The 26271-nt window shown below is 39.5% G+C and overlaps 1 protein-coding gene across 3 annotated transcripts; it reads right to left on the bottom strand.

The window, feature by feature from the left end:
• Positions 1-1308: 1308 nt before the first annotated feature.
• LOC117297880 (G-protein coupled receptor moody-like) lies at positions 1309-25420 on the bottom strand. 3 transcript variants are annotated; one of them, XM_033781053.1, is made up of 2 exons: positions 25251-25420; positions 1309-3036 (listed from the first exon to the last, which is right to left on the bottom strand). In XM_033781053.1, exons 1-2 carry the CDS (start codon positions 25285-25287, stop codon positions 1784-1786), a joined length of 1290 nt encoding a protein of 429 aa, XP_033636944.1. In that variant the 5' UTR covers positions 25288-25420; the 3' UTR covers positions 1309-1783. The 3 variants fall into 3 exon arrangements, with proteins under 3 accessions (XP_033636944.1, XP_033636946.1, XP_033636945.1); XM_033781055.1 differs by lacking the exon at positions 25251-25420 and adding an exon at positions 25120-25150; XM_033781054.1 differs by lacking the exon at positions 25251-25420 and adding an exon at positions 7066-7154.
• Positions 25421-26271: the final 851 nt, after the last annotated feature.

Genomic DNA, 26271 nt, shown 5'->3' with positions numbered 1-26271 from the left:
CCTATGAGATTATTTCTCATTAAAATATTAAATTGATTATGTTGAGAGCTGAAGCAGGCTTTCCAGGCATTGAAAACACACAGATAATGGTGCAACAATGGTGGGTTCTTTAATTTCTTGCAACGTCGACGACCGATTGAGCCAACATTTCTGAATGTTTGTTATTTATGCATGTTGGGATACACCATAGAGCAAGATAAATACACCAATGAGAAAATGGTCTTTCGGCACTAAACACTTTTGGTAATTGTCAAAGACCAATAGTCGCACTTGGTGTATCCCAACATATATATAAAATACCACCCTGATGTGACAATTTGCTGGACTCAATTGTGTTCATCAAAGTTGCCAGAGAAATGACAGAAAAACACCCTTGTTGCACATTGTGTGTTTTTAGATACCTAAAAAAAAAGACCCACGCCCCAGTGAAGTATTTTATTAAATTCAAATATTATTTGAGTCTGAAATTACTTCTTTCTCAAAAACTACATTACTTCACTAAGGAGTCGTTTCTCACAATGTTTTGCACAGCTCTCCATCGCTCATTGCCAAGTAAGTTTGTATGCTACACATCATTTTGAGTAATTGCCAATAGTGTCCAGTGTCTTTAATAAACGTCAATCGGCGGTACGACGAGCAGGGCCAGCCTATTTTACCCTACCGCCACGATTTGTCTTTATTGGTTTTAATGCGAGATGAAAATTATGACCGTCACCCAACGGGGACTTGTTCCCTTGATGATTAATTGGTAATTTTAACTTGCTATATTTTGGTTTGTTTTATTTCCTTTACAAAAAGCCACTGTATAGCAGTAAAATTAAAGCTGTAGCATGAGGTCTGTATTTAAACTGTGATTTGCTCGCTAAAGACTTGTTAAAGGCAGTGGACACTATTGGTAATTACTCAAAATAATTATTATCATAAAACCTTTCTTGATTACGAGTAATGGGGAGAGGTTGATGGTATAAAACATTGTGAGAAACAGCTCCCTCTGAAGTGACGTAATTTTCGAGAAAGAAGTAATTTTCCACGAATTCGTGTGACGAGGGTGTTTTTTCTTTCATTAATCTCGCAACTTCGACGACCGATTGAGCTCAAATTTTCACAGGTTTGGTATTTTATGCATAATTATGTTGAGATACACCAACTGTGAAGAGTGAGTCTTTGACAATTACCAATAGTGTCCATAGTGTCTTTAATAATAAATACATGATGTATTGTTTATTTCCCTTTTTACAAAATACACTAGCAGCCAAAAGCTGATCTCAGAGGTTTGTAACTTGGACTTGCTCAATGAAGACAACATGCTGTATTTATTGGTCTGTTTATTTCATGTACAAAGACACTATAGCATACAAATTATAACTGCAACCTGAGGTCTGAGACATGCTCAGTGAAGATTTGTTAATTTTAACTTGCTGTATTTATTGGTCTGTTTATTTCATGTACAAAGACACTAGCAGACAAATTATAACTGCAACCTGAGGTCTGGGACTTCCTCAGTGAAGACTGTTAGTTTTGACTTGCTGTATTTATTGGTCTGTTTATTTCATGTACAAAGACACTATATAGCAGACAAATTATAACTGCAACCTGAGGTCTGGGACTTGCTCAGTGAAGATTTGTTAATTTTAACTTGCTGAATTTATTGGTCAATGGACTCTTGGCTCTTTGGTCGTACAAGAGTACTCAATATTGTTATATTATTATTCTTTGTAATAATACGACAAGAAGATTACAAACCACGAGTTATGAAGTGTATTTGGTTTGCACATTCTCTGCTTCAATTATGTGCGTTAGACCTCTCTCTCTGAGCAGCAGTTTTTATCGTTTCGAGTGGGACTCTGGTCGTCACTCGATACTTCTTCCTCATGAATATGGATGAGCAGAACATTTTCTTGAAATTATATTGAAACTCCTTGTACTGCAACGCGTAGATGAACGGGTTGGCGCACATGTTGCAAAGTACCAACACGACAGAGAGGCGATGTAGGGTCCCATCGAAGTTCAGCTGCCCGCCCACATTGTAGTAGAGGTACGTGAATTCGGAGGGTGTCCAACAAATGACGAACGTTATGAAAACTGTACAGAGCGTTTTGATGACATTCCGAAAAGCACGGAAAAATTTGCATTCTTTCTGTTTGAGTCGAGGTTTCGACTGTGTGCGGGGAGACTGTCTCTGGTCGTTGCTCAGCTGCGATTGCGACACCGCTCCTAATGCCGTGTAGCAATTGCTGGTGTTATCAGAAACTGCGGTTTCGGGACTCAAAAGCCTGTTTGTTACGTTGATTGGTGGGGTGGGTTTTCGCAAAGTTGAAGAGGCTGGCGGCGCCGCGATATGGATCGTTGTAATAGTTGGTGGCCGCTTCAGGCTGTTTAACTTGAATGCGATGAAGATGTACTCAACCAGCATGATTGTAAGCGGTATCAGGTACTCTACAATAAAGGTCATGATCCCAACAAAGACCTGCGTGATCCCGTGTTTCCACACGAGAACACAGCTCCCCGTGGGTGAGAGTTCATGGATGAAAGCGAGGTAGCATTGGTAACCGAAACTAACCAGCCACACGCCCAACATGGCGACTTTCATCCTAAAACGCGTAAACCTGTTCAGGTGGAAAACCGGATGCACCACGGCGAAGAAACGTTCGGTTGTCAGTAAGGTGAGGTTTAAGGTTGACGTCATGAACAAGGCCCAGAGTAAATACTCCGAGTGCCAGAGTTTACAGACAATTTGCCCTACAGCGCCTTCCATCACCAGCAGTCCCTGCCCGTGGTCCAATCGCAACGCCATGAAGAGGAGCGAGCTGGTGAGGTCAATGAAGGACTGGTGTAAGATGAACATGTGGGTCAGGGACTGGAAGGAACTCCAGTTGCCCAGAAGTACGGCAATCACGAGAAGGTTGCCGAGAGCTCCTATGGAGCCGATGGAGGCGTTGATGACATTGACACCCACTGAGGAGGTGGCATTGGGCAGCGTGTCTCCGAAGATGTCCGTTATCATCAGGTCTGGCGAGGAGCGGTTCCACGTCATTTCTAAAGAGGATAAAACAAAATGTTTAGAGGAAGTATGGTACAAATTTGGCATGAATTAAAACCCGAGTCTGGTTTGCTGGCGACGTCTTTCTGGAAAAGAAAAGGTTACATCAAAGAAGGACTTTGAGGAAGTACTGTACACATTTTGAACGATCTGAGACAACCTCGAGTCCATAAAGAGACTTTGTTTGGAATTAATAATTGTTTTCCTAATCAGGTCTTCTGAGGAGCACTTCGACGTCATTTCTGAAAAGGATAAAACGAAGGAGGAATTTATTTAGAGACGGAGTTTTGTACAAATTTGGCTTGAGTAAAACCTGAGTATTTATAAGCAGCCTGGTAGGAACTACAGTTGTCCTTTATGGAGCGCAATTCAAATTGGTAAAACAAACAACCAAAACTAACATGCCACCAAAGACATCCAACCTTTAATGTAATGAATTTAAAAGGACCATACAGTATCTGTCTGTTGTTAAATTTGTTTTTGTTTTATTCAAAAATGAAAGGACATTTCAGACTGCTAGTAAGTTTATCATTCGTTTTTTACCATCGTTTATAGTTCCGCTGTTACGCCTGTCAAGAAAACCTTTACGCTTAACCAGGGCCCAATTTCATGGCTCTGCTTACCGCCGCATTCTGCGCTTACGATCACGATTCCCCGCTTACGTGCAAGCGCCGAATTTCTGCGCTAGCCTTGTAAGCGTAGAATGCCTAGTATTAGTAACGCGGAGTACGCACGCGCAGAACCCAAAATTCGCCGTTTACCCGTGAAATACGCTTGCCGTAAGCACAGAATTCACTGCTTCCGTAAGCGACGATTCTGTGCTTACGGTAAGCAGAGCCATGAAATTGGGCCCAGGTTGTGTAATACGTCATATAATACGCAAAGAGTGATGACGTCACAGTGACTAAAAGTCATCCCTGCGCTAACCGCATGGCAACGCCGAACCCTTACTGCCGAAAATCTTTAGCGAATACGAATAGTCCCTCCAACGAATACACAATCTGAGAAACGTTTCTGACGTATCATTTCTCAGATAAAATTTGGGCACAAAAAAATGATATTTTTTTTTACATATAACCACACTACACTTCGAAGTGAAATGTTTATCAAAATTACTTCATATACTATCGAAAGAACTGCTGTAATTCGTGTATACCAGTAATTTTGATTCTTGCTATTAATGTCACTGGACACTATTAGTAATTGTCAAAGATCAGTCTTCTCACTTAGTGTATCTCAACACATGTTAACAAACCTGTGAACAATTCAGCTCAATCGGTCGTCGAGGTATCGAGATAATAATGAAAGAAAAAATACCCTTGACACACGGAGTTGTGTGCGTTCAGATGCTTGATTTCGAGACCTCAAATTCTAAACTTGAGGTCTCGAAATCAAAATCGTGGAAAATTACTTCTTTCTCGAAAACTACATCACTTCAGAGGGAGCCGTTTATCACAATGTTTAATACTAGCAAACTCTCCCCATTTATCGTTACCAAGCAAGGTTTTATGCTCATAATTATTTTGAGTAATTACCAATTAGTGTCCACTGCCTTCAAGTGATTACGAAACGTATACCTTCCTTTAAAGCTGCACAAGTTAGTTTGGGATCACATAAAGTGCGGGCACTGGTCTTTAAACACCAAAATGTCGTTTTTGTGTTTTGAACACATTATGTATTCTGCCAAACAATTTACACTGACGCGTGAATGCAACTACTCTAATAGAATGCGTGACCCGCCAATATAAATAAACATATCATAATGGCAACCTGAACAACAATTCCCCTATCGTCTAAAAAAAAAAATTGCTGCATGGACGAAAATTGCATTTTAAACGTTGTACTGTAGACAGCACTACCCCTCACAAAGCACGACAGGGCAGTCACCGTCTAGAATAGGTTGAAATGCTGTTCAGATGTGCATTAAAGGTCTGGACATTATTGGTAATTTCTCAAAATAATTGTTAGCATAACAACTTACTTGGTAACGAGCAATGGTGAGGTGTTGATAGTATAAAACATTTTGAGAAACGGCTCCCTCTTAGTCACGTAAATTTTAGAAAGAGGTAGTTTCATACTCTTATTTTATTACTAAAACACTTCAGGCCTGAAGCCTTTAATTGGGAATCTGAAAGCATACGAATTTGTGCAACAAGGGTGTTTTTCTTTAATTATTTTCCTGCAATTTCAGTGACCAATCAAAAAAATTGTAACAAATGTGTACAAATTTGTTATTTAATGCATATGTGAGATACACCAAGTGCTCTGGTCTTTGACAATTACCAAAGTGTCCAGTCCCTTTAAGTTCAAATAATTATTGACGTTGAAACATCGGCCCCTTCCAAGACTCATATCAATCGTTAGAGCCTACCACTGGATTAGTTTATAATCCTTAAGGATGTATAATATTTCAGAATGCATGGATTTGTGTTGTACTTTTAGCTTTCAGGAAATTATTGCTTGTGTTATTATTCCCCGTTTTGATTTGAAAGTAATATTTGAATGAGAAATTCTTCCGGAGGGAAAAAATAACCCTAACCAAAAGGTATTAAAGGTAACTGCAAGACAGTGACGTCGTCGGTCCAGGGCCCAATTTCAAAGAGCTGCTTAAAGACAATGGACACTATTAGTAATTGTCAAAGATCAGTCTTCTCACTAGTGTATATCTCAACACATGTTAACAAACCTGTGAACATTTCAGCTCAATCGGTCGTCGAGGTATCCAGATAATAATGAGTGAAAAAATACCCTTGACACACGGAGTTGTGTGCTTTCAGATGCTTGATTTCGAGACCTCAAAATCTAAACTTGAGGTCTCGAAATCAAAATCGTGGAAAATTACTTCTTTCTCGAAAACTACATCACTTCAGAGGGAGCCGTTTATCACAATGTTTAATACTAGCAAACTCTCCCCATTATTACTCGTTACCAAGTGAGATTTTATGCTAATAATTATTTTGAGTAATTACCAATAGTGTCCACTGCCTTTAAGTACAACAAGTAGCTAAGAACAACAAAATTATGCTTACCATATTATGGTTACCAGCCACACGAAGTTGTGTGTTCTCAGATGCTTGGTTTCGGGACCTCAACATCTAATTTTGAGGTCTCGAAATCAAATTCGTTGAAAATTACTTCTTTCTCGAAAACTACGTTACTTCAGAGGGAGCCGTTTCTCACAATGTTTTATACTATGAACGGCTCTCCATTGCTTGTTACCGAGTAAGTTTTTATGCTATTTTCTTTGTGGAGTAATTACCAATAATGTCCAGTGCCTTTATATCCTTTTGTGGAAGCTAAATTGGTCTTGATATTTTAGGAACATTTTAACGAGTAGTTCTGCATTTTAGGAAGACCTGAAACGCCCGGCACGCAATACTTGACCCAAATCTGATGTTTGAAAACTTATAAGGGTCTATTTGCAGTGGACACTATTGGTAATTACTCAAAATAATTATCATCATGAAACCGTACTTGGTAACGAGTAATGGGGAGCTGTAGATAGTATAAAACGCTGTGACAAACGGCTCCCTCTGAAGTGATGTAGTTTTCGAGAAGGAAGTAATTTTCCACGAATTTGATTTCGAGACCTAAAGTTCAGAATTTGAGGTCTCGAAATCAAGCATCTGAAAGCACACAACTTCGTGTGACAAGAGTGTTTTTTTCTTTCATAGTTATCTCGCAACTCCGACGACCAATCGAGCTCAAATTTTCACAGGTTTGTTATTTAATTTTTATTTATTTATTGACATCCAACAGCGGAAACAAACAAACACAACAACAAACAGACAACTTAAAAAATAAAAAATAAAATAAAAACACTAAGATTTACAAAGCAATTTGATGAAGTTACAACTGACCAGCAGCTGCACATGAGATGTTCACAGTTTAAAAAAATAAAAAATAAAAAATATAATTTAGCAAATTTAATTAGCTGTCTGCGAAAACAATTTAATGTTTTAGCCCCAAACACATCGCATGATTCATGAAGCTGGTTGTATGAAGATGAAAATCTGGAAACAAACCCTTTTTTGGTAACATCAACTCGGCTCATGGGAACATGCATGATGTGCTTGGAAGCTGATCTATGTACGACGTTCTGGAACATGAAAACTGAAAGGATTAGCAGTGGTTAAAATATACTTGCTGTGGATATGTTTGTAGAGGAACAAGCAATCGTTAACCTTTCTCCTCTGGGCAAGAGTTGGTAAGCTAAATAATTGACACATTTCCAAATAAGTAACATCACCTTGATTGTTGTTATGAAGAACTTTGTACATAAAAAACAAGTAACGCCTTTGTAGTCTTTCTAGTCGGTCAGATTGTGATTGAGAAATTGAGTTAAAAACAAGAGTACAATGCTCCAATCGAGGTCTAATAAGAGAACAATACAAGGTTCCAAGTACACGTTCATTTTTACAGCATCTGAAGTTTCGCCACACTAAACCAATCATGCGATTAACTTTCTTCACTACATGAGTAACATGGCTGAAAAAATTAAGTTTGCTATCTATAAAAATACCAAGATCTTTCTGGGTGGAAACACGGTTTAAAATACAACCAGAAATCGTGTAATTGAACAAACATGGCTTCTTTTTTAGTGTCACACTACTACAGAACATTTCTTCAAGTTAAGTTGCAATTTCCAGGTTGCACACCAGGAATGTATTTTATCTAAATCATACTGTAAAGAAGCACAATCAGAATCATTAAAACCCTGACGGAAAACCTTCATATCATCTGCAAATAGTAAAGATCTGTTTGTGAGACATGATGGCAAATCATTTATAAACAATGTAAATGAGACCGGACCAAGTACAGAACCTTGAGGTACACCTGAAAAACTGCATACCAGTTAGAGCATTCCCCATCAACAACTACTCGATGTTTCCTTTCACTTAAATAATTACGCAGTAAAATTAGTAAGTGGGGATGTATGTGATATGAAGCAAGTTTGTGAATAAGAAGTTTATGATCAACCCGATCAAAAGCTTTCGAAAAGTCAGTGTACATGACGTCCAGCTGCCCCCTCTGATCAACTGCAGAATAAGCTTCCTGTAATAATGCAGTAATATTGGTGGTGCAATCCATCCATGCTGATGTTCAGAGATAGCAGGCTGGACATGACGTACAAGTTGTGTACACAAAACTCTTTCAAACACTTTAGAAACAAGTGGTAACAAAGATACTGGTCTATAATTTGCTACATTCTGTTTTTTACCGGATTTGTGAATAGCGACAATGTAATAGCAATTTTCCAACATGCAGGATGTTGAGATACACCAAGTGAGAAGACGGGTCTTTGACAATTACCAATAGTGTCCAGTGTCTTTAACATATGTTTTTGTTTGTGTTTTTCTGAAGTGCATTAAAGACACTGGACACCATTGGTAATTGACAAAGACCAGTTTTCTCACTTGGTGTATCTCAACATATGCGTAAAAAACAAACCTGGAAAAATTTGAGCTCAATTGGTCGTCGAAGTTGCGAGATAATAATGAAAGAAAAAACACCCTTGTCACACGAAGTTATGTGCCTTTCTGATGCTTGATTTCGAGACCTCAAGTTCTAAATCTGAGGTCTCGAAATCAAATACGTGGAAAATTACTTTTTTCTTGAAAAAAAAACGTTACTTCAGAGGGAGCCGTTTCTCAAAATGTTTTATACTATCAACCTCTCCCCATTACTCATTACCAAGTAAGGTTTTATGCTAATAATTATTTTGAGTAATTACCAATATTGTCCACTGCCTTTAACTAGAAATGAAATAGCATCTGTTTTATTTATCCTTTACCTATTTGTATCTTGTTTGTACGGCCCTTGCGTGGTTTCCATGTTCTTGCATAAAAACGCAATTATATCCATTGCATCTATTGCTTCAACAACACCAACATTCGGCCTTCCATAAGGGAAGGTCTATATTATTCGTTAGGTAATGGCAAATAACCTTTGGTTAAAGGGAAGGTACACGTTTGGTAATTGTCAAAGACGAGTCTTCTCACTTGGTGTATCTCAATATATGCATAAAATAACAAACCTGTGAAAATTTTGACTCAATCGGTCATCGAAGTTGCGAGATAATAATGAAAGAAAAAACACCCCTGTCACACGAAGTTGTGTGCTTTCTGATGCTTGATTTCGAGACCTCAAATTCTAAACTTGAGGTCTCGAAATCAAATTCGTGGAAAATTACTTCTTTCTTGAATAAAAACGCAATTATATCCATTGCATCTATTTCTTCAACAACACCACCATTCGGCCTTCCATAAGGGAAGGTCTATATTATTCGTTAGGTAACAACAACAACAGTACATTGGCATGGACTTTTTAATAAGTTTACGGTCCGAGAATTATTTAGCTTCGGGCGTGATGATTGTTATCCTAGTCCTGGTTATAAGGAACGTTGAGAAATAAACTGATACATGATTGGCATGGACTTTTTAATATGTTTACGGTCCGAGAATTATTTAGCTTCGGGCGTGATGATTGTTATCCTAGCCCTGGTTATAAGGAACGTTGAGAAATAAACTGATACAAATTTTCCCCTATTGTGACACACCATAGGCAATTCCTGTATGTTAATTCCGGTGTCAGATGCAATTGTGTTCGCCATGCAATACTGTCCGCTCCGGACACTTTTGCATATGCAATCGTGTCCGGGGCTTTGCAAAAACCGTCCGGCGGACATGTACATGACTGTACATAATGTGCGCGTGAGCGAGCGTGCATGCACTGAACCTACGTATTTGCAGCATGCATGAATATTCAAGTATTTTATGATTGCAGCGAATACCCAACGGCCGAACATTTCCCATGTCATTCATGTCATGCACTTGTAAAAAATTGTCGAACGTGTTCCGTCGATCGACCAGGGCGTTTAATTTACTGCAAGGACGGTTTTGCACGGGGGCGGACACAACTGCATATTGTGCAAATGTGTCCGGGCGGACACAATTGTACGCAGCTGCGTCCGGTCGGACACGATTGCATATGCAAAAACGTCCGGCGGACATTTTTGCATATGCTATAATGTCCTCCGGATAGTATTGCATAGAGGACATAATTGCATGCGACACCGGTGTCTGGGTGCCAATGGGTGCGTTCGTTTAGCTTCCTTGGGTCTACCCCGCGGTGCTCACTCGGGTGAGTCCCTGGCAAGACCTAAACGAACGACCACTCACCGCTCTCGTGGTGACGTCGTTTACCTGGGGCCAGCCCCAAGTGACCCACTCCACAAGCAGGGCACTGGGGCTGACCTGGGTGAGCACCTGGAATGACGTCAAAAGCTATTTGAACGCACCGGGGCAGACCGGGGATGACCCAGGGAAACTAAACGAACGCACCCATTGTAATATCATACTACCATGCATGATGAAGCCCGTTTATTTTATACGGTTTTGCGGTGAAAACGTACAGGAAGACTCTTCCAAAGAAATGGAGCAGCGTAAGAAAATTATCTTTGACCAAAACAAATGGAAGAAGTTCTTTGTAGTGAAAGTAATGACTGTTGAGATGATCGTAAAGTTGGGGAATAATGATGAAGATGAATAAGCAGGAGATTGACATGTTTCAGCTCTGAAAGTAAACAAAAGAGATGCATAACTTAAGACTTAATTAATTATGGGTTACCATTCAATATTATGTGTTATATAACTGACATACAGATCCATGTCATTTGATTGGTGGAACTTACTTCACGTGACATTCACTATTACTCCCATCCGCACCGGCGATCAAAAATACCTATTCGCCCATGGGGAATAGCATTTCCCATTCAACAGTTAGGATCATCCTTGTTCCCAATGTTTTTGAGTAGTACACCGCCGCCGCGCCGCTGCTAAAACAAAGGAGCACCTGTGCAAAAGGCTGTGATCTGATTGCTATTAAATTTGTGCATTAATTGTTGCCGCTACGCGGCGCTATATGATTTAAAATACATCAAATGACAGGGATCTATATGTCAGTTAGCCTATATAAAACAAATATTGAGTGGCTTTAATTCGTGAAATAAGGAATAATAGTATCGCTCGGTAAAATTTTGAGCTGTTCCATTTCACTCGGTGGAACCGTCCAAATTTTACCTTGCGATAATATTCCTCCCATTCCACTCTGAGCTACTCAATATTTGTATACTAGTAAGTATATATACCATCTATCTGTGTAGACCTACACTGCTTTGCTAAGTAGAACATTGTGCAACAATGTTTTCTACTGAGAGCTCTAGAACGGGCCCGTCTGTGATTCACCATGTTTCTTGTTTTTCTTATGAAGTAGGCCTCCTGTCCTAGATGGAGTGGACCTGGTGTTAAAGGTCGTACGTCTCTCTTGTGTCACCTCAAGATTTCAAAATGTTATTACATGTTGTTATTCTCAAATAACAAACAGGGCCCAGTTTCATAAAGCCCGTATAAAGCATGCAAACTTGCTAATCACAGAAAAATCTTGCTTTACAGAAAGTGGTCCACAAGCTAAAATGCCATAAGTTTACACTGTTGCGACTGGTGCCTGCTCACTCATTATTTCTGTTCTATGAAGTTGGGCCCATTTCTAAGCAAGAAAAAAGTGGAGTACCTGTCACAGCATTTGTAAATGTACAGTATTTTGGCTGGAACCTATTTTTGCTAAGCAAGAAATGTCTGTGCCTAGCAAGTTTTTGTGCTTACACGCAAGTTAGGCAACCTTTCCTGTGGCTGTGTTTACAGGGTGTTTCATTGATGTCCAATCTCACCTCTGGTTTTAAAGGAACACATTGCCTTGGATCGGCCGGACGAGTTCTTTGAAAAGCGTTTGTAACCGTTTGTTATAAAATGCATATGATTAGAAAGATATTTTAAAGTAGAATATAATGATCCACACATGTGTCACTCAAAATTGCGTGGTTTTCCTTTTACCTCGTCGACTACCACGGTCGGCCATATTGCCGACCGTGTTAGTTCGCAAAGTAAAAGGAAAACCACGCAATTTCGAGGCAAATTTGTGTGGATCAATGTATTCTACTATTTAAACATCTTTCTAATCATATTCATTATAACAAACGGTTACAAACGCTTTTCAAAGACCAACTCGACCGATCCAAGGCAACGTGTTCCTTTAACTTGGTATATAAAAACACTATTATACTGACTGTTTTTTTTTAAACGCCGTTGCACCAATAACGTGAAAAAATATTTGTGTGTCTCATTTTGAATGCATGAGAATAATTACGTCAACGTACAGCAACGGTAAGGGTTTTGTAACCTCACACTTCTCCTTGTAGTCACAAATGAGGCACTAATAGATATTGCTTCCTAATTTGGCCGCACCTGCTGTCACCACGTAACAAACAAACCCATTAGAGTTTTAATACAGAGTATGGCCTATAATCACTTTTAGTCGCAACCCATCTTGTCATAATTTGACGATGGAAATTCACGGCACACGCAAAATCTGTTTGTAAATCGCATTCGGCGCCGTCAAGTCGATGGGTTTCCCGCGCTTTTGTAAGGGCATAATTATTGCAAGTTTCCCATGGGAAATCGTTGCTAAAAGTGCTACATGTATAGTTTGCATGTGCATTCGTACTGGGGTCTGAAATGGACATTTATTATTTCCATGAGTACAGACTACGTAATACTATTATGTAACCTTTCTTCACACAATGACCATGTTCAGTGTACATTCGTGGCAGGCAAACACACTGCTCTGGCATACGGACAAGTTTATTTTTCGAATAGGCCTATATCAACTTGAGGGTACAAAGGGTGGAGCAAGGGTTCTGAGCAGGGTGTGGTCCTTTAGCGCCCCGCCCCGTCACTGGTTACGTCAGTGAATAATTAATCATCAACAGCCAATCACAGCGTGAGAGCTTTTGGTTTTCGCTAAACCTGCTATTTTGTTTTGTCAGAGAGACATTTAAAATAGTTGGACCGCTAATATTTTGATGTTTTAAAACAGACACAAATTTTACATCGCATGCAGATGCAGTTGAAGTTATAAAGATGTTTACAATACTTTAAAGACACTGGACACTATTGGTCATTGCCAGTCTTCCCACTTGGTGCATCTCAACTTATGCATTAAATAACGAACCCGTGAAAATTTTAGCTCAATCGGTCATCGAAGTTGCGAAATAATAATTAAAGAAATAAATACCATTGTCACACAAAGTTGTGTGCTTTCAGAAAATTTACCTCAAATTCTAAATCTAAGGTCTTGAAATCAAATTTGTGAGAAAAATAATTCGTTCTCGAAAACTACCTTACTTCCGAGGGAGCCATTTCTCACAATGTTTTATACTATCAACAGCTCCCCATTACTCGTTACCAAGTAAGGTTTTATGCTAATAATTATTTTGAGTAATTACCAAGAGTGTCCACTGCCTTTAAGAACACGAATCCCGCATTGCGCAGCCTACGTTCTTTTAGTATTTTAGCAAAATCTAACCAGGGAAACCGTTACAGCACTAACGTGGTTTTTATAGTGACTGCTCGATATGCCGACACACCTATATACGACAATTAAATTCCATCGTGATTTGCATGCTCACTGCATAAAGAAATAACTACAGATGTGGTCCTTGCTCGGGTTAGGGTTAGAGATTGGAAATACACTAGGGGTGTTGGAACCTACATGGAGAATGCACCGGTCTAAATCGGTCTGAGCCGGTATTTACTGGCTATAATACGTTTTGCTGCTTGCAGCATTGTCGTTTCATGTTGAGTGAAATTCGTGACTTCATTTTGGCGCTTAAATGAAACGCGTTACCTTGAATCGGTCGAGTTGGTCTTTGATAAAAGCATCTGAAGCCGTTTGTTATGAAATGCAAACGGTTAGATATATAATTTAACAGTAGTAATGAATGATCCACACAAACATGCCTCGAAATTTCACCGTTTTCCTCTTACGTCCACAAAATGGCCGACCGTGTTAGTTTGCGACGTAAAAGGAAAACCGTTCAATTTCGAGTAATACTTGTGTGGATCATTTTATTAAGGGAATCATTGTGTGGTGAAGAAGTTTTCAACTAGTGGTTTAATTTCAACGAGGCCCAGTTCTTGATAATTTTACCGAGACGAAGTCGAAGTAAATTATCAAGAACCAGGCCTCGGCGGGTTTAAACCACCAGTTGAAAACCGATTCAACACACTTTGATTCCCATTCATAAATACCTTTTCGGTCAAAAAAATCAACACTTTTTAGTCAAAAAGTAAAATGAATGCAAAAACAACGACTTCTTTCAACACAACACCCCTCCAGCTATGAAATGGTAAAGCCCTCCGCCGCCCTCGGGTAAACAACTTCTTATAAGAGAATGCTGTGCGCGTCGCGCGTACATATCGCGTGATGTGGCACAACTGTTTCAGCCGTTGCTCTCGACCAATACAAATGAACAAACTGTCTTATAAGAACAGGTGCAAGCTCGCGTGTCACGCCCATATTTCAACACTTTGTATTGGTCATAAACAAAGGTTTATACACACCCACGTGACGCGCTCTCCACCAATAGGCATAGCGAACTGTCTAAGGTTGGATTATCAACGGTATACCGGACAATTTCTTAACGGGGGGGGGATTGGGGCAGGGGGTGGGGGTAAGAAGGCAAATACATAATTAGGAGGGAGGCTTTTTGATGTTGTCAGCTTTTCAACCTCATTTTTGGGACAAGATTCGGGGCAAAGGTTCTGTGTGTGTGTGGGTGTGTGTGGGTTGGGGGTGTTGGCGGGTGGGGGGGGGGGGCGGCCGAGGGCGTCCAGCCCGTTCATACCACCGTTGGTTGTGTGTTCTTGCCCCGGTATTTATTGGAGGCTACTACTGGCTAGCGACGTAGTCATTTTATTTGTTTTGTATACTCATCATTATTGTTTTTGCAGCGAGTGCTCCCGTTATTATTCGTCCTTCATGGTCGCTGGGGCATGTTAATTGGGACTGCCAGTTAAATGGAACACAAACACGCCAATCCGGAAAAATAAAACTCTAGCGCAATTTCGTTTATGGGGGTTGATTGCAAATACAACTTGCGATCGTTCAATATTTATGCTGGCTTCGGCAGGCTTCTCGAACCGGGTTTGATATTTAATATTGCTCCGGTAGTGGTCGTTTCATATGCGGTAACTAATGAAGGTTTTTCTATTACTTTGAGAAACATCGGAGAAAATTGAATAAATTTCCACTGCTTTTGAATCATAAATTGTAAAGCCTTTTGTGGACACATCGTTGAAATTGAAAATTGTTATTAATTTTTCCCATAAATTGCAATCGGTATAAACGCAGCGTCAGTCAAGCGAAATGATTTTATCTTCAAAACAAATTTGATCTATAGCAAAACGTCCTTATGATTGTTTCAATGACACATTGCTCATGAGAAAAGCAGTTGCGAATGTTTTATTTGAACTGATGAGAACAAAGCGGTTCAGAGCGATCTAACCGTAACTCGCAACCGTTTTTTATCCAAGTGCGATTAGATTATTGAATACATTTAACAATGCTTTCTGGAGGTCAGCCACTTTTTGCTGTTGTTATCTTTACAAAATGTTAGCATATTGTTTACGTTGTCATTGTGTAGCTTATATACGTGGTTTCAGTTCGTTGTACTACAAACAGCACTTTTATTGTTTTTTTTTTGTTGACTCGCAAAGCAAAGTTAATTTCACATTATTGCAATTATGTGTGACAATAAAACATACTTGTTCTAATCGAGACTATAAGAATAAGAGTCAACCTGATCAAAACGAGGTAAAGGCCCCTGGGGATCTGGAGTCGTTGTCAAATTCGACCCAGGTTTGTTAAGGGTGTACACAATTATAATTCTGTGTGTCTTTACGAGAAACGTATAACTTGCCAGCGTGAGCGTGTCAGATCATGCCCGTCACTGGTCAGTAAAAACACCCGCTATCGATTTGGCTCCAAAGTAGGTCAGGCCATCGTGTTTTCGAATTCTCACGAAGCAGTACCGGATATTATTAGTTTGTTAATCAAAGCCCATTGTGGGGAGCTATCTGTACTAAAGCCGGAGGGAAAAGCGTAACTTGGCCCTCGGTAATTTAAAGCAACACGTCCAACATGGATAAATAATGTCACTTTATTATACCCCCAACACCTTTAAAGGCACTGGACACGTTTGGTCATTGTCAAAGACCAGTATTCTCACTCTGTGTATCCCATTATATGCATAAAATAACAAATAGGCCTAATATGTGAAATTTTGACTCAATAGACCTTATGCATTGACGTCATCCAGCCGCCATCTTTGAGGTCAAACGGTGACGAAACAATCGAAAGGCACATAAATTGGCCAATGAACAACCCCCTTTGACCTCATGGCGAGGGCGCCGTACTGAAATGACGTCATGTGCATAAGGTCTATTGGTTGCAAGAGAATAATATTATGAGAGAAAAAGACCTAACAAGTCTTTTAGGCCTGAAGTCTTTTATTAAATTCAAATAATATGTTTGTGAGAAATTACCTATTTAAAAACAAAATATACTTCAGAGGGAGTCGTTTCTCACAATGTTTTATACTATCAACAGCTCTTTATTGCTCATTTTAAGTAAGTTTTTATGCTAACAAGTATTTTGAGTAATTACCAATAGTGTACAGTGCCTTAAAAACACGCGGCTGACACTATTGTAGAGGGACATGGCCCAATTTCATTTCATAAAACTGCTAAGCAGAAAAAGCAACTGATGAGCAAATTTCTTTGGCAAGCAAAACTTGAGTAGGGCACCAGTTCCAAATGCACTGACCAATGTAATGTCTACTGGTAACCTGTGGTTCTGCTTATCAATAGCTATAGCCGTGTCTTAAGCAAGTTTTGTGCTTATACAAGGCACAGCTTCATAGATCTGCTTAAAGGCCCTGGACACTAGTGGTAATTACTCAATATCATTGTTAGCATTACAGATGAGATCTCGAAATCATCTGAAAGCACATCAACTTGTGCGAAAGGGTGTTTTTTCTTCCACTATTCTCTCACAACTTCGACGACCAATCATGAGTTCAAATTTTCACAGGTTTGTTATTTTGTGCATTTATTATGTTGAGATACACCAAGTGAGAACTTTGACAATTACCGGGGGGGGGGGGTGTCCAGTGTATTTTACCATAAGGACAGAGCTCCTTACTCTATTGCTTTTACTAAATAGTGGAAGGTATTCACCGTACGGCTTCATACATATGCACTCAGCTTGTTTGTCGAATTTTCTCTACTTTAGAAACATCAAAAAATTCCACGAGCTCCAGAACATTTTACAACCTTCTGGATTGTTACAGCTGCAGCATTCCTAAACTGGGATACCAAAATTGCAGATGGTATACATTTCTCATCAGTCGTTCATAATTGCACTGACAAACAATCCGTGCAGTATAGTAAACAACATGGGATAAACAAGTGAGAGTAAATCATCATGGTTTATAGAAGAAATAAAATGTTTACATTTTAGAAGACGTAGGTCGGCTAAACAAAGATGTTGCCATTTTTTGCATAAGTTCCCTCTCAAAACGACAACACTCTAAATACCTATACTGTTTTAAAAGCAACAGCTGAATTAACGATCCAAACTCTTTGAAATGGTGTTTGCATGCTGCAAATTGTGCATGGTGACCCACACAACGGATGAGAGGCAGTGGATACTATGGTAATTACTCAAAATAATTATTAGCATAAAACCTTACTTGGTATAACGGGTAATGTGGAGGGGTTGATAGTATAAAACATTGTGAGAAACAGCTCCCTCTGAAGTGACGTAGTTTTCGAGAAAGACGTAATTTTCCACGAGTTTGATTATTTGAGACCTCAGAATTAGATTTTGAGGTCTCGAAATCAAGCATCTGAAAGCACACAACTTCGTGTGACACGGGTGTTTTTTCTTTCATTTATCTCGCATCTTCGACGGCCAATCGAGCTCAAATTTTCACAGGAATGTTTTTTATGCATATTTATTGAAATGGTCTTTGACAACTATACCAATAGTGTCCAGTGTCTTTAAGTCCAAATTTTCACAGGTTTTTTATTTCATGTATAAGATTGATCACACAAAATCATAAACATTGTCAGCTCTGACCTGTTTGTCCTAAAGGCAGGGTTTATGGGGGAGTAAAATGTTTGCATTTTGGAAAAAACATCAGGTCGGCTGAACATAGATTTTGACATGCTTGGTATTGTTGGAGTGGGCAGGGTCATTGAGGGAGCGTCCCACTAAATAAACTCCCGTTGCATATACAGTGCAAAAATCTAATTGTTAAAAAATACACCAAAAATACTTAGAAGCCCACTGCTTTTTACATTAAAATGAAAATTATTCATTGACTTTTTAACTTTAACCCTCCGGCTCAATTGAATACATGTATAGGGAGTCGCAGCGCCCGTCGAGTAATCAACCCTGCAAATAAGACTACCCCTAAACCAGTTTAATTAATTTTCCAAACGTCCGAGAATCAATCCTAACTAATATCCACCTTCCGGCAAATGGGACCTTTTATTTCAGGGCTTAAGAATGTCATACAAAATAAAAGTTGGAAGTCAACAACCCCCAGCTCACATTATTTGGCAAAATGTTTACACTGTATCCTTTTTCTTGGGGCCAAATCTGTCGAGAACAGAATATTTTGAGGGCCTACAAAACAATTAATGACGTCGACGCTCTGTGCTCCATGGTTAAAGTTATTCGCTACATATGTATATTGGTGGGTTGCACCCTAGAGCAAGACATTGTGTGGACCTTCATGTTTGTAGGCTTGCGGACAAGTCGTTAAATGCCTGTCATAGCGAAACGGCTTTCTTGTAACTGTCTCGCGAGACTGTTGCTCTCAGGAAATGGGACCGTGGGGGTGCATCCCACTAAATAGGAGATAACAGAGCGGCCTCATTGGGCCCTCAAAATATTCTATGTCAGATTTGAAAGTCAGAGAAACGGGATAAAGTGTTGACAATTTGCCCAACTGACCAGCCCGTCGATTTCACCAAACTCTTCCCAACTTAGGATTAATCTTAGGACTTAGGAAGAGTCCCAGCCTTGGAATAAAGTATAGGCCGGGCTAAACAAATTATTTAGTAACTCGTCCTAACTTGAGATAAGATTAATCCTAGCGTTTTGTGAAATCGGCTGCTTGGGTTGTTGGGGCTTCCATCTGGCGGTATTTTACCAATAGTGCCCAGTGCCTGTAAGTACAAGGACAAAGAAAAGAAGTCTCTACACATGCAAAATTTATAGAGTGACAGAGCTGACCACGTGGTTGTAAAGATAACCTAAAATATTAAATGTGTGTCAGCATACATAATGTGCCGGGAATCACTCAAAATGAGTGTAAGCATAAAAACTGCTTTTTAATGGAGAGCGGTTTAATACACTGTGAGAAATGGCTCTCTCTGAAGTACGTAGTTTTTGAGAGAGATGTAATTTTCTCACTCAAATATTAAACGAGATTTTCAGGCCTGAAGCCTTTTAAATTGGCATCTGAAAGCTTGTGCATTAAGGGTGTTTTTTTCTTTCATTATTCTCTTGCAACTTTGATGCCCATTATTGAGCCCAAAATGGTCACAGGTTCGTTATTTTATGTATGTGTTGGGATACACCAAGTGAGAATACTGGCCTTTGACAAATAATTACCAAAGGTGTCCACGGAAATGTCAGCAATTATGTGCCGACAGCTCACTCATGGTTTAAACAGATGCATGCGCTATGAAGCCGTCATTGGCTGAGAGGAGAATCTACTTTCGGCAATAACACACTTCGATTACTCACACGTCCGGAATTCGGTTACAAGTATCACCAGTATATGATGTAACTGTTCACTCATGTCTTAAGTGAATTCGATTCATTGTAACCGAAACCGAGTTGAATAGTATCATTACCGGTTAAAGTGTCCCTTTGCGCTCACGGGAAACACTTTACACACGCTTGTTTCAAGCCAGAAAGACCGATTATAGTGTTTGGTGTTGATTTTTAGCTTTCATTCTGGTGTTGGTTTTCGGTAATAAAGAAGTGTTTTTATATTCCGCTTCGACCCAAACTTCTGCTTTTCCAGTTTCCCCATATCAAGATAGGATGAAGGTTTTAGACGTTTTGCTGACTATACAAAATGATCGTAAAATTGAGCACAGTTTTTGGTACTGTTATCTGAAAGTTGCATCGCCCGATTTCTCGTCATCAAATCTGGCAAGGAAAAAATGTCGGAAATATTGGAAATATTGCTGCATGTGCCACTCAAATTTATTGCAGGAAATATTTATCATAATTATGCAGACTGTTTGTACGTGACTGATGGTGATGTAAGATTGTGACAGGTCCCAAAAATTAATCAACTTTATCCAAGCTAATTATTAACTATTTACTTGTTTGTTTTTGCCCTAACACCGATGTATATTGAGAACTCGGCAGTTTCCTAAGCTCTGTAAAGAAACAATTCGTGTAGGCCTAAAGGGTTGAAACGTGTCATGGCCTAGCGGTTAAGAGCACCGAACTCAAGCTCTGATGTTTCTGATCAGTAGATGTGGGTGTGAGTCCCAGCCGTGACAGTTTGGTGTCCGTGAGCAAGACAATTAACCATTTCTGTTTTGTTCTTCGGTTGGAATATTGTATAAGCCGGTTGTGCACATAGAATAACTACGAACATATAAAACACGGCTTTCCAACAAGATCAACGCGTTGTAGGGTGTGAGCAAACAACAACAAAATGCAATAATACAGAAAAGTTCTAAGAGATTTTCTTGAAACTTTACAAAGAGTTACAATTTCTAATGGATACTGGGAGGTTGTTGCACATTTTGGGGAGCAGCATACTATACTGTGGAAGTCCGGTTGCGAGCAGATGAGAGTGTTCTGATGGTTGAGTGTTCAGTTAGGTGTGTGGTGTCGGAAGAACACTGTTAAACTTATTGTACACATAGCAAGCACAATAATGTTTACAGGTTTCCTCGGGCTTTAAAGCTACGTTCACTAATGATGCATCATTGGTTTCATTACCAGACATTATATGCACATAGTAATCCTAATAGTTGTAACAAGAGGTAATCCTCATAAAATGGTCACATTATTAGAATGTATGCATAATACAAGTTTGCAATGCACAGCAATTTTTACCAAACAGAAAATGTCGTACAATTTGGATTCGCTGTATATCTTGCTCTCTTATTTTGCCCGGAGGGTAAAAAACAACGCAAGGACACGGAGGGTTGTTGATCCAAATGAACTCTCACGTAGGGGCACGTTGCCACCTACTCCTGGGGCTGAAACGGGGTTACCCCCTTCCCTTTAATACTGTCCGTAAGGATTTAGGCATCATCCACCAGGAAGGAGCCTGGCTGGGCCCGATACCACCTATAGTCCTGGGCTAAAACAGTGGTACACCCTTCACAGTCCGTAACGATTTAGGCACGAGTGTCATCCACTATAGGCCCTTTCAAACTGAAAGATGTAATAACATGTGGGCTCAAATTAAAACAATTAAAATAAAATGGTTTCCGATTGGCATGGCGGAACTGACGTACATCATCCAAATTAATTATATCTATCAACAACAATGATATCCTGTTAATTATGCCATCCACCTTGGTACATGGACATTATCAACGGTTAACCTTTTGTGGATTTCTCATACAGTGAAGGTAAAAGCAATTAAGCAGAATTGCCGATACAAAACATCATTACGTTTCGCCTGAAACAAAATTGCTGCATGACTTCAGAATTTATAATTGTTTCTTTTTCTGCATTTGAAATTATTAAAGTCTTAATTGACAAAACTCTAAAATCCTTTTTTTTTTTACGCAATGAGCTTTAAAGTAATGGACACTATGGGTAATTGTCAAAGACCAATCTTCTCACTTGATGTATCTCAACTTGCATAAAATAACAAACCTGTGAAAATTAATTTGAGCTCAATTGGTCGTCGAAGTTGCGAGATAACTATGGAAAAAAAACCTTGTCAGACAAAGTTGTGTGCCTTTATCAGATGCTTGATTTTGAGGCCTCAAAGTGTAAATCTGAGGTCTCGAAATCAAATTCTTGGAAAATTACTTCTTTCTCGAAAACTACGTCACTTCAGAGGGAGCCGTTTCTCACAATGTTTTGTACTATCAACCTCTCCCCATTAGGACAATGTATTTGCATGCTTAAAATAATTGTGCATGGTTTTTCACAGTTTTCTCCTCACGCACACAACGGATTAAGCCCAAATTTTCACAGGTCTGTAATTTCATGTTTGGTCACACAAAAACTTTCAGCTCTGACAGTCCTGTACCAATAATTTTGTCTTAAAGGAAGGGTATCATTTTTGGTGATATATAACTCCACATTTTAATGACAATAAACAATACTTGGTAAAAAAAAATTGAAAGCTGTTGATGTTATTTTAACATTGAGAGAAACCACCCCTTTGAAGTAATGTAGTTTTAGAGAAGGAGGTTAGTTTCACCACAACTGCCTTACAGCACACAATTTTATAAAATGAGAGTTTTTTTTTCTTTCGTTTTTTCCCCCCCATTATTTTCTTGCAACTTCGATGACCAGTTGAGTAAAAATTTTCGCTTGTTATTTTATGCATAATAATGTTGGGATACACCAAGTGAGAATACTGGTCTTTGACAATATTACCAAAGGTGTCCAGTGCCTTTAACAACCAAAAGTACACCCTACTTTTAACTCTCCCCCGCCGTACGAGAGTCTACATAAGGTAAGCATCCGCCCGAAGGATCCTGATATCTCCTTCATCAACGGTCGTGTATACAGGTGGGGGGGGGGGGGGGCGTTAGTAATGAATCCGCTCTGAATGGGCCGTCACGACTGCATTCCGTGTGTGCTGGATACTTACTTGACGATATTTAACCCGACAGCTTGCTTGTTATTGGGTCTTGGGTCTGTACTGTTTGCTTTGACAGACTGGGGCCGACACATTCCCTAAAACATGTTAAATCAATGAGCATGTGGCTTGTGTGCAACATCGTAGCTCTGTGTGCCAGCAGAGAATGGGGCTATAGCCAACTGATGGGGCTGCGTGTTAGAATTTCTATCCGAAAGCTTACAAAATGTGATAATGGTGGTAAGAATCCTGCGAACCAATTTTCGTTGGAGTCGCCCCATTTGGTTTAAAATGAAAGAGTCGTTTGCTGCTGCCAAAAGATTCGATTGGTCACCTCGCTCGACGTGAATGGGTTATACATTCTTGATAGAAATGTGACAGTGAGTTTTATGCCGTTTCTCAACAAGTGCATAATATGCAATATTATTGTATTCGGCTGAAACTTTCACAAATGACTTTCGTTATGATCTTTCTTATATTGAATGGAAATAGTTCAGACATTACTCAAATGTTGGTAACAACAATAGATCGAATAATAGTGTAAGCATTTACGTACGGACTACAACGATTGGAACATTATTACAAATTTAAGATACTTAATCATGCTTTTTAACGTTTTTACCAATATGCAGGAGAAAAATAAATGTGAAGTGACAGACAAAGACTTGGACTGGACAAGGACATAAAACTCTTGAGTTTAGTCAAACTGACAGATTCAAGACCAGTCATATAAATAATTAATTGCTACATTGTATAAAGGAACACGTTGCCTTGGATCGGTCGAGTTGGTCTTTGAAAAACGTTTGTAACCGTTTTTTATAAAATGCATATGGGTAGAAAGATGTTGTAAAAGTAGAATACAATGATCCACACAAACATGACTCGAAAATGCACGGTTTTCCTTTTACCTCGTTGACTAACACGGTCGGCCATTTATGGGAGTCAAATTAATTTTTCGACTCCCATAAATGGCCGACCGTATTAGTTTGCAGAGTAAAAGGAAAACCACGCAATTTCGAGGCATGTTTGTGTGGATCATTGTATTCTACTTTTAAAAGATCTTTCTATCCATATGCATTTTATAACAAACGGTTACAAACGCTTTTTATTGACCAACTCGTCCGATCCAAGACAATTGTTCCTTTAAGTACAAGTAATAATGTGCTTACAAAAAGACATTCAACAATTCAACTCAATTTTCTTGAAAAGAATAAGTTGTGCAAAATCAATCAGAACTAAGTTGACAAAAACCAAACATCTGACCCGGTCTTTGAACCCGATATAATTCTCCTATCATTCCATGCACAGATAATTCTGACCCTTTCGCTACCTCCCATGCTTCGTCGCCTAAGCCTCCAAAATGGCCTCGATTTTCAGTGAATCTTTAATGACTCCCCGGCGATGATGGAGCAAAGACCTCCACAATATGGCTTGTGCGAGGTCGTCACTTGACAGTGATTGACGGTGTTATGTGATTCTCAATCAAGGCTCCAATTTAAACTCATTAGAGGTAAATTACTGGACGGAGAAAGCTACAACGAGATAACGGCAGCCGGGCTACTGGGAATTGTTTTCGTGTTATGTAGTAATCACAATAGGTCTATCAAAGTCAAGTCAGTTCTCATGTAACTTTGGAAAATAATATTCAAATGAACAATATGCATCACACACTTCTTATTTTATGCAAATTGGAACCCATTATTGGTTGTTTCAATGAAACCATAAACCACTATGAAAACATTTCATTTCACAGGGTGGTAGAGTTTTTTAGATACATTGCCGAGAGTCTGGAGCGCGGTTATGTCCACGCAGAAAGAATAAACTGCAATATTGGCTATACAATCTGAAACATGTTACTGTCGGTAACGCTTCTCAGATTCAAATTTTGTGTGATGAACGGTGGTATCATTTTCCATAACCGCAGTACTTTAAAATTGCATTCTACCCAAAGCAGCTGCTGTATTGTTTTTCAAAGTCAATAACCAAACGAAAAGAGCAAGTGCGGAAACTTGGCTAGAAGTACCCCCATATGAAAACAAAAATGCACCCCATCGTGTCCCCCTCAAAATAGTCACGGCGGCGCTCTGCGGGGACCAGAAACTCTCTATAGAGAAAATACACCACATCAATAAAAGAGTGGCAAGTACATTCGGTCCGGGTTATTGTTTTCTTCTTTTAACTCACATTTTTTTTCTTCAAACTCACAATTTAAAAGAGAGTTTCTAGCGGTAATAGCTTACGGCCCTCCAAATTAGGAGAAATAAAAATGATCTAAGTTGCCACCGAACACTTTAAAAAAAAATCATACCTTATCTTGTCTTGTCTTGTCTTGTCTTTACTGCACAAACCGCCGCCACTGGGCTATAACCGTGCGGACCCTCATGCATGCATGCTCCCACTCAAATTTTATATTAACAAGGATGGACTTAAAATTATTACCGTAGATCGATTGTCTCTCAGCCTCCCAGTGGTGCATCAGCTGAGAAGAGGTTCCACATTTTTTCCACTTTGCAAGAAGTCTGTGTCCGAATTGCTCCACGCGCCTGCTGATGAATTTTCCCCAAGTGAAACATTACGTCTTCTTTAACACACTAAAGAAACACACCGCAAGTAAAAACCATCCCCGTGAATGATTGATCATGGTTAGAGACGCTCTATTAATATCAGCCTCTGATGCAAAGTCAGGCATGTGGTGCTGGCTTCTTGAGCTAAAGGAGGCCCTCTGTTGACGAAATGCAACACGCACTTGTTTCATTAAAACTTTTTAGGCAGTGGACACTATTGGTCATTACTCAAAAAAATTATTATCATAAAACCTTTCTTGATTACGAGTAATAGGGAGAGGTTGATCATATAAAACATTGTGAGAAACATCTCCCCCTGAAGTGACGTAGTTTTCGAGAAAGAAGTAATTTTCCACGAACTTGATTTCGAGACCTCAGTTTAGAATCTGAGGTCTCGAAATCAAGCATCTAAAAGCACACAACTTTGTTTGACCAGTTTTTTTTCCTTTCATTAATATCTCGCAACTTCGACAACCGATGAGCTCAAATTTTCACAGGTTTGCTATTTTATGCATATCATGTTGAGATACACCAAGTGAGAAGACTGGTCTTTGATAGTTACCAATAGCGTCCACTGTCTTTAAGAGCGGTGTGTGGCAGGCCGCGGAGATTGTGTCCTCCCTGTTGATTTTGCCCCGCTTGCCGCTAACTAGTACGAAACTCCTTCTGATAGTGCCCACCTTTTGAATCACGCTCCTTCAGTCGCCTCTGTTGCAGATCGAACACGGGACATCATCGGCAGGGTCTACAGCTGCTAGAGCAGCAGCAAGAGTGTTCTAGCTTGTATGCTCGACATAAAATGCGCGTTAACAATACCTCAGTGCGATATTAGCCCCCCCCCCCCCCCTGCCAACACAGTCTAGCTGCCCCAACTTTCCTCGGGAAACAAACGTCTG

The sequence above is a fragment of the Asterias rubens genome, chromosome 12, assembly GCF_902459465.1.
Source record: "Asterias rubens chromosome 12, eAstRub1.3, whole genome shotgun sequence".
NCBI lineage: Eukaryota > Metazoa > Echinodermata > Asteroidea > Forcipulatida > Asteriidae > Asterias > Asterias rubens.
Note: the sequence above shows the minus strand (reverse complement) of the source record. Positions and strands in the feature narration are given on the sequence as shown.

Excerpts from the sequence above, each read along its gene's own strand:
- LOC117297880 (XM_033781053.1), bottom strand. The coding sequence starts at position 25,287 with ATGCACCACTGGGAGGCTGAGAGACAATCGATCTACG. Across the intron at positions 3,037-25,250 it reads TGAGAGACAATCGATCTACG|AAATGACGTGGAACCGCTCC; the intron begins GTAATAATTTTA and ends TATCCTCTTTAG.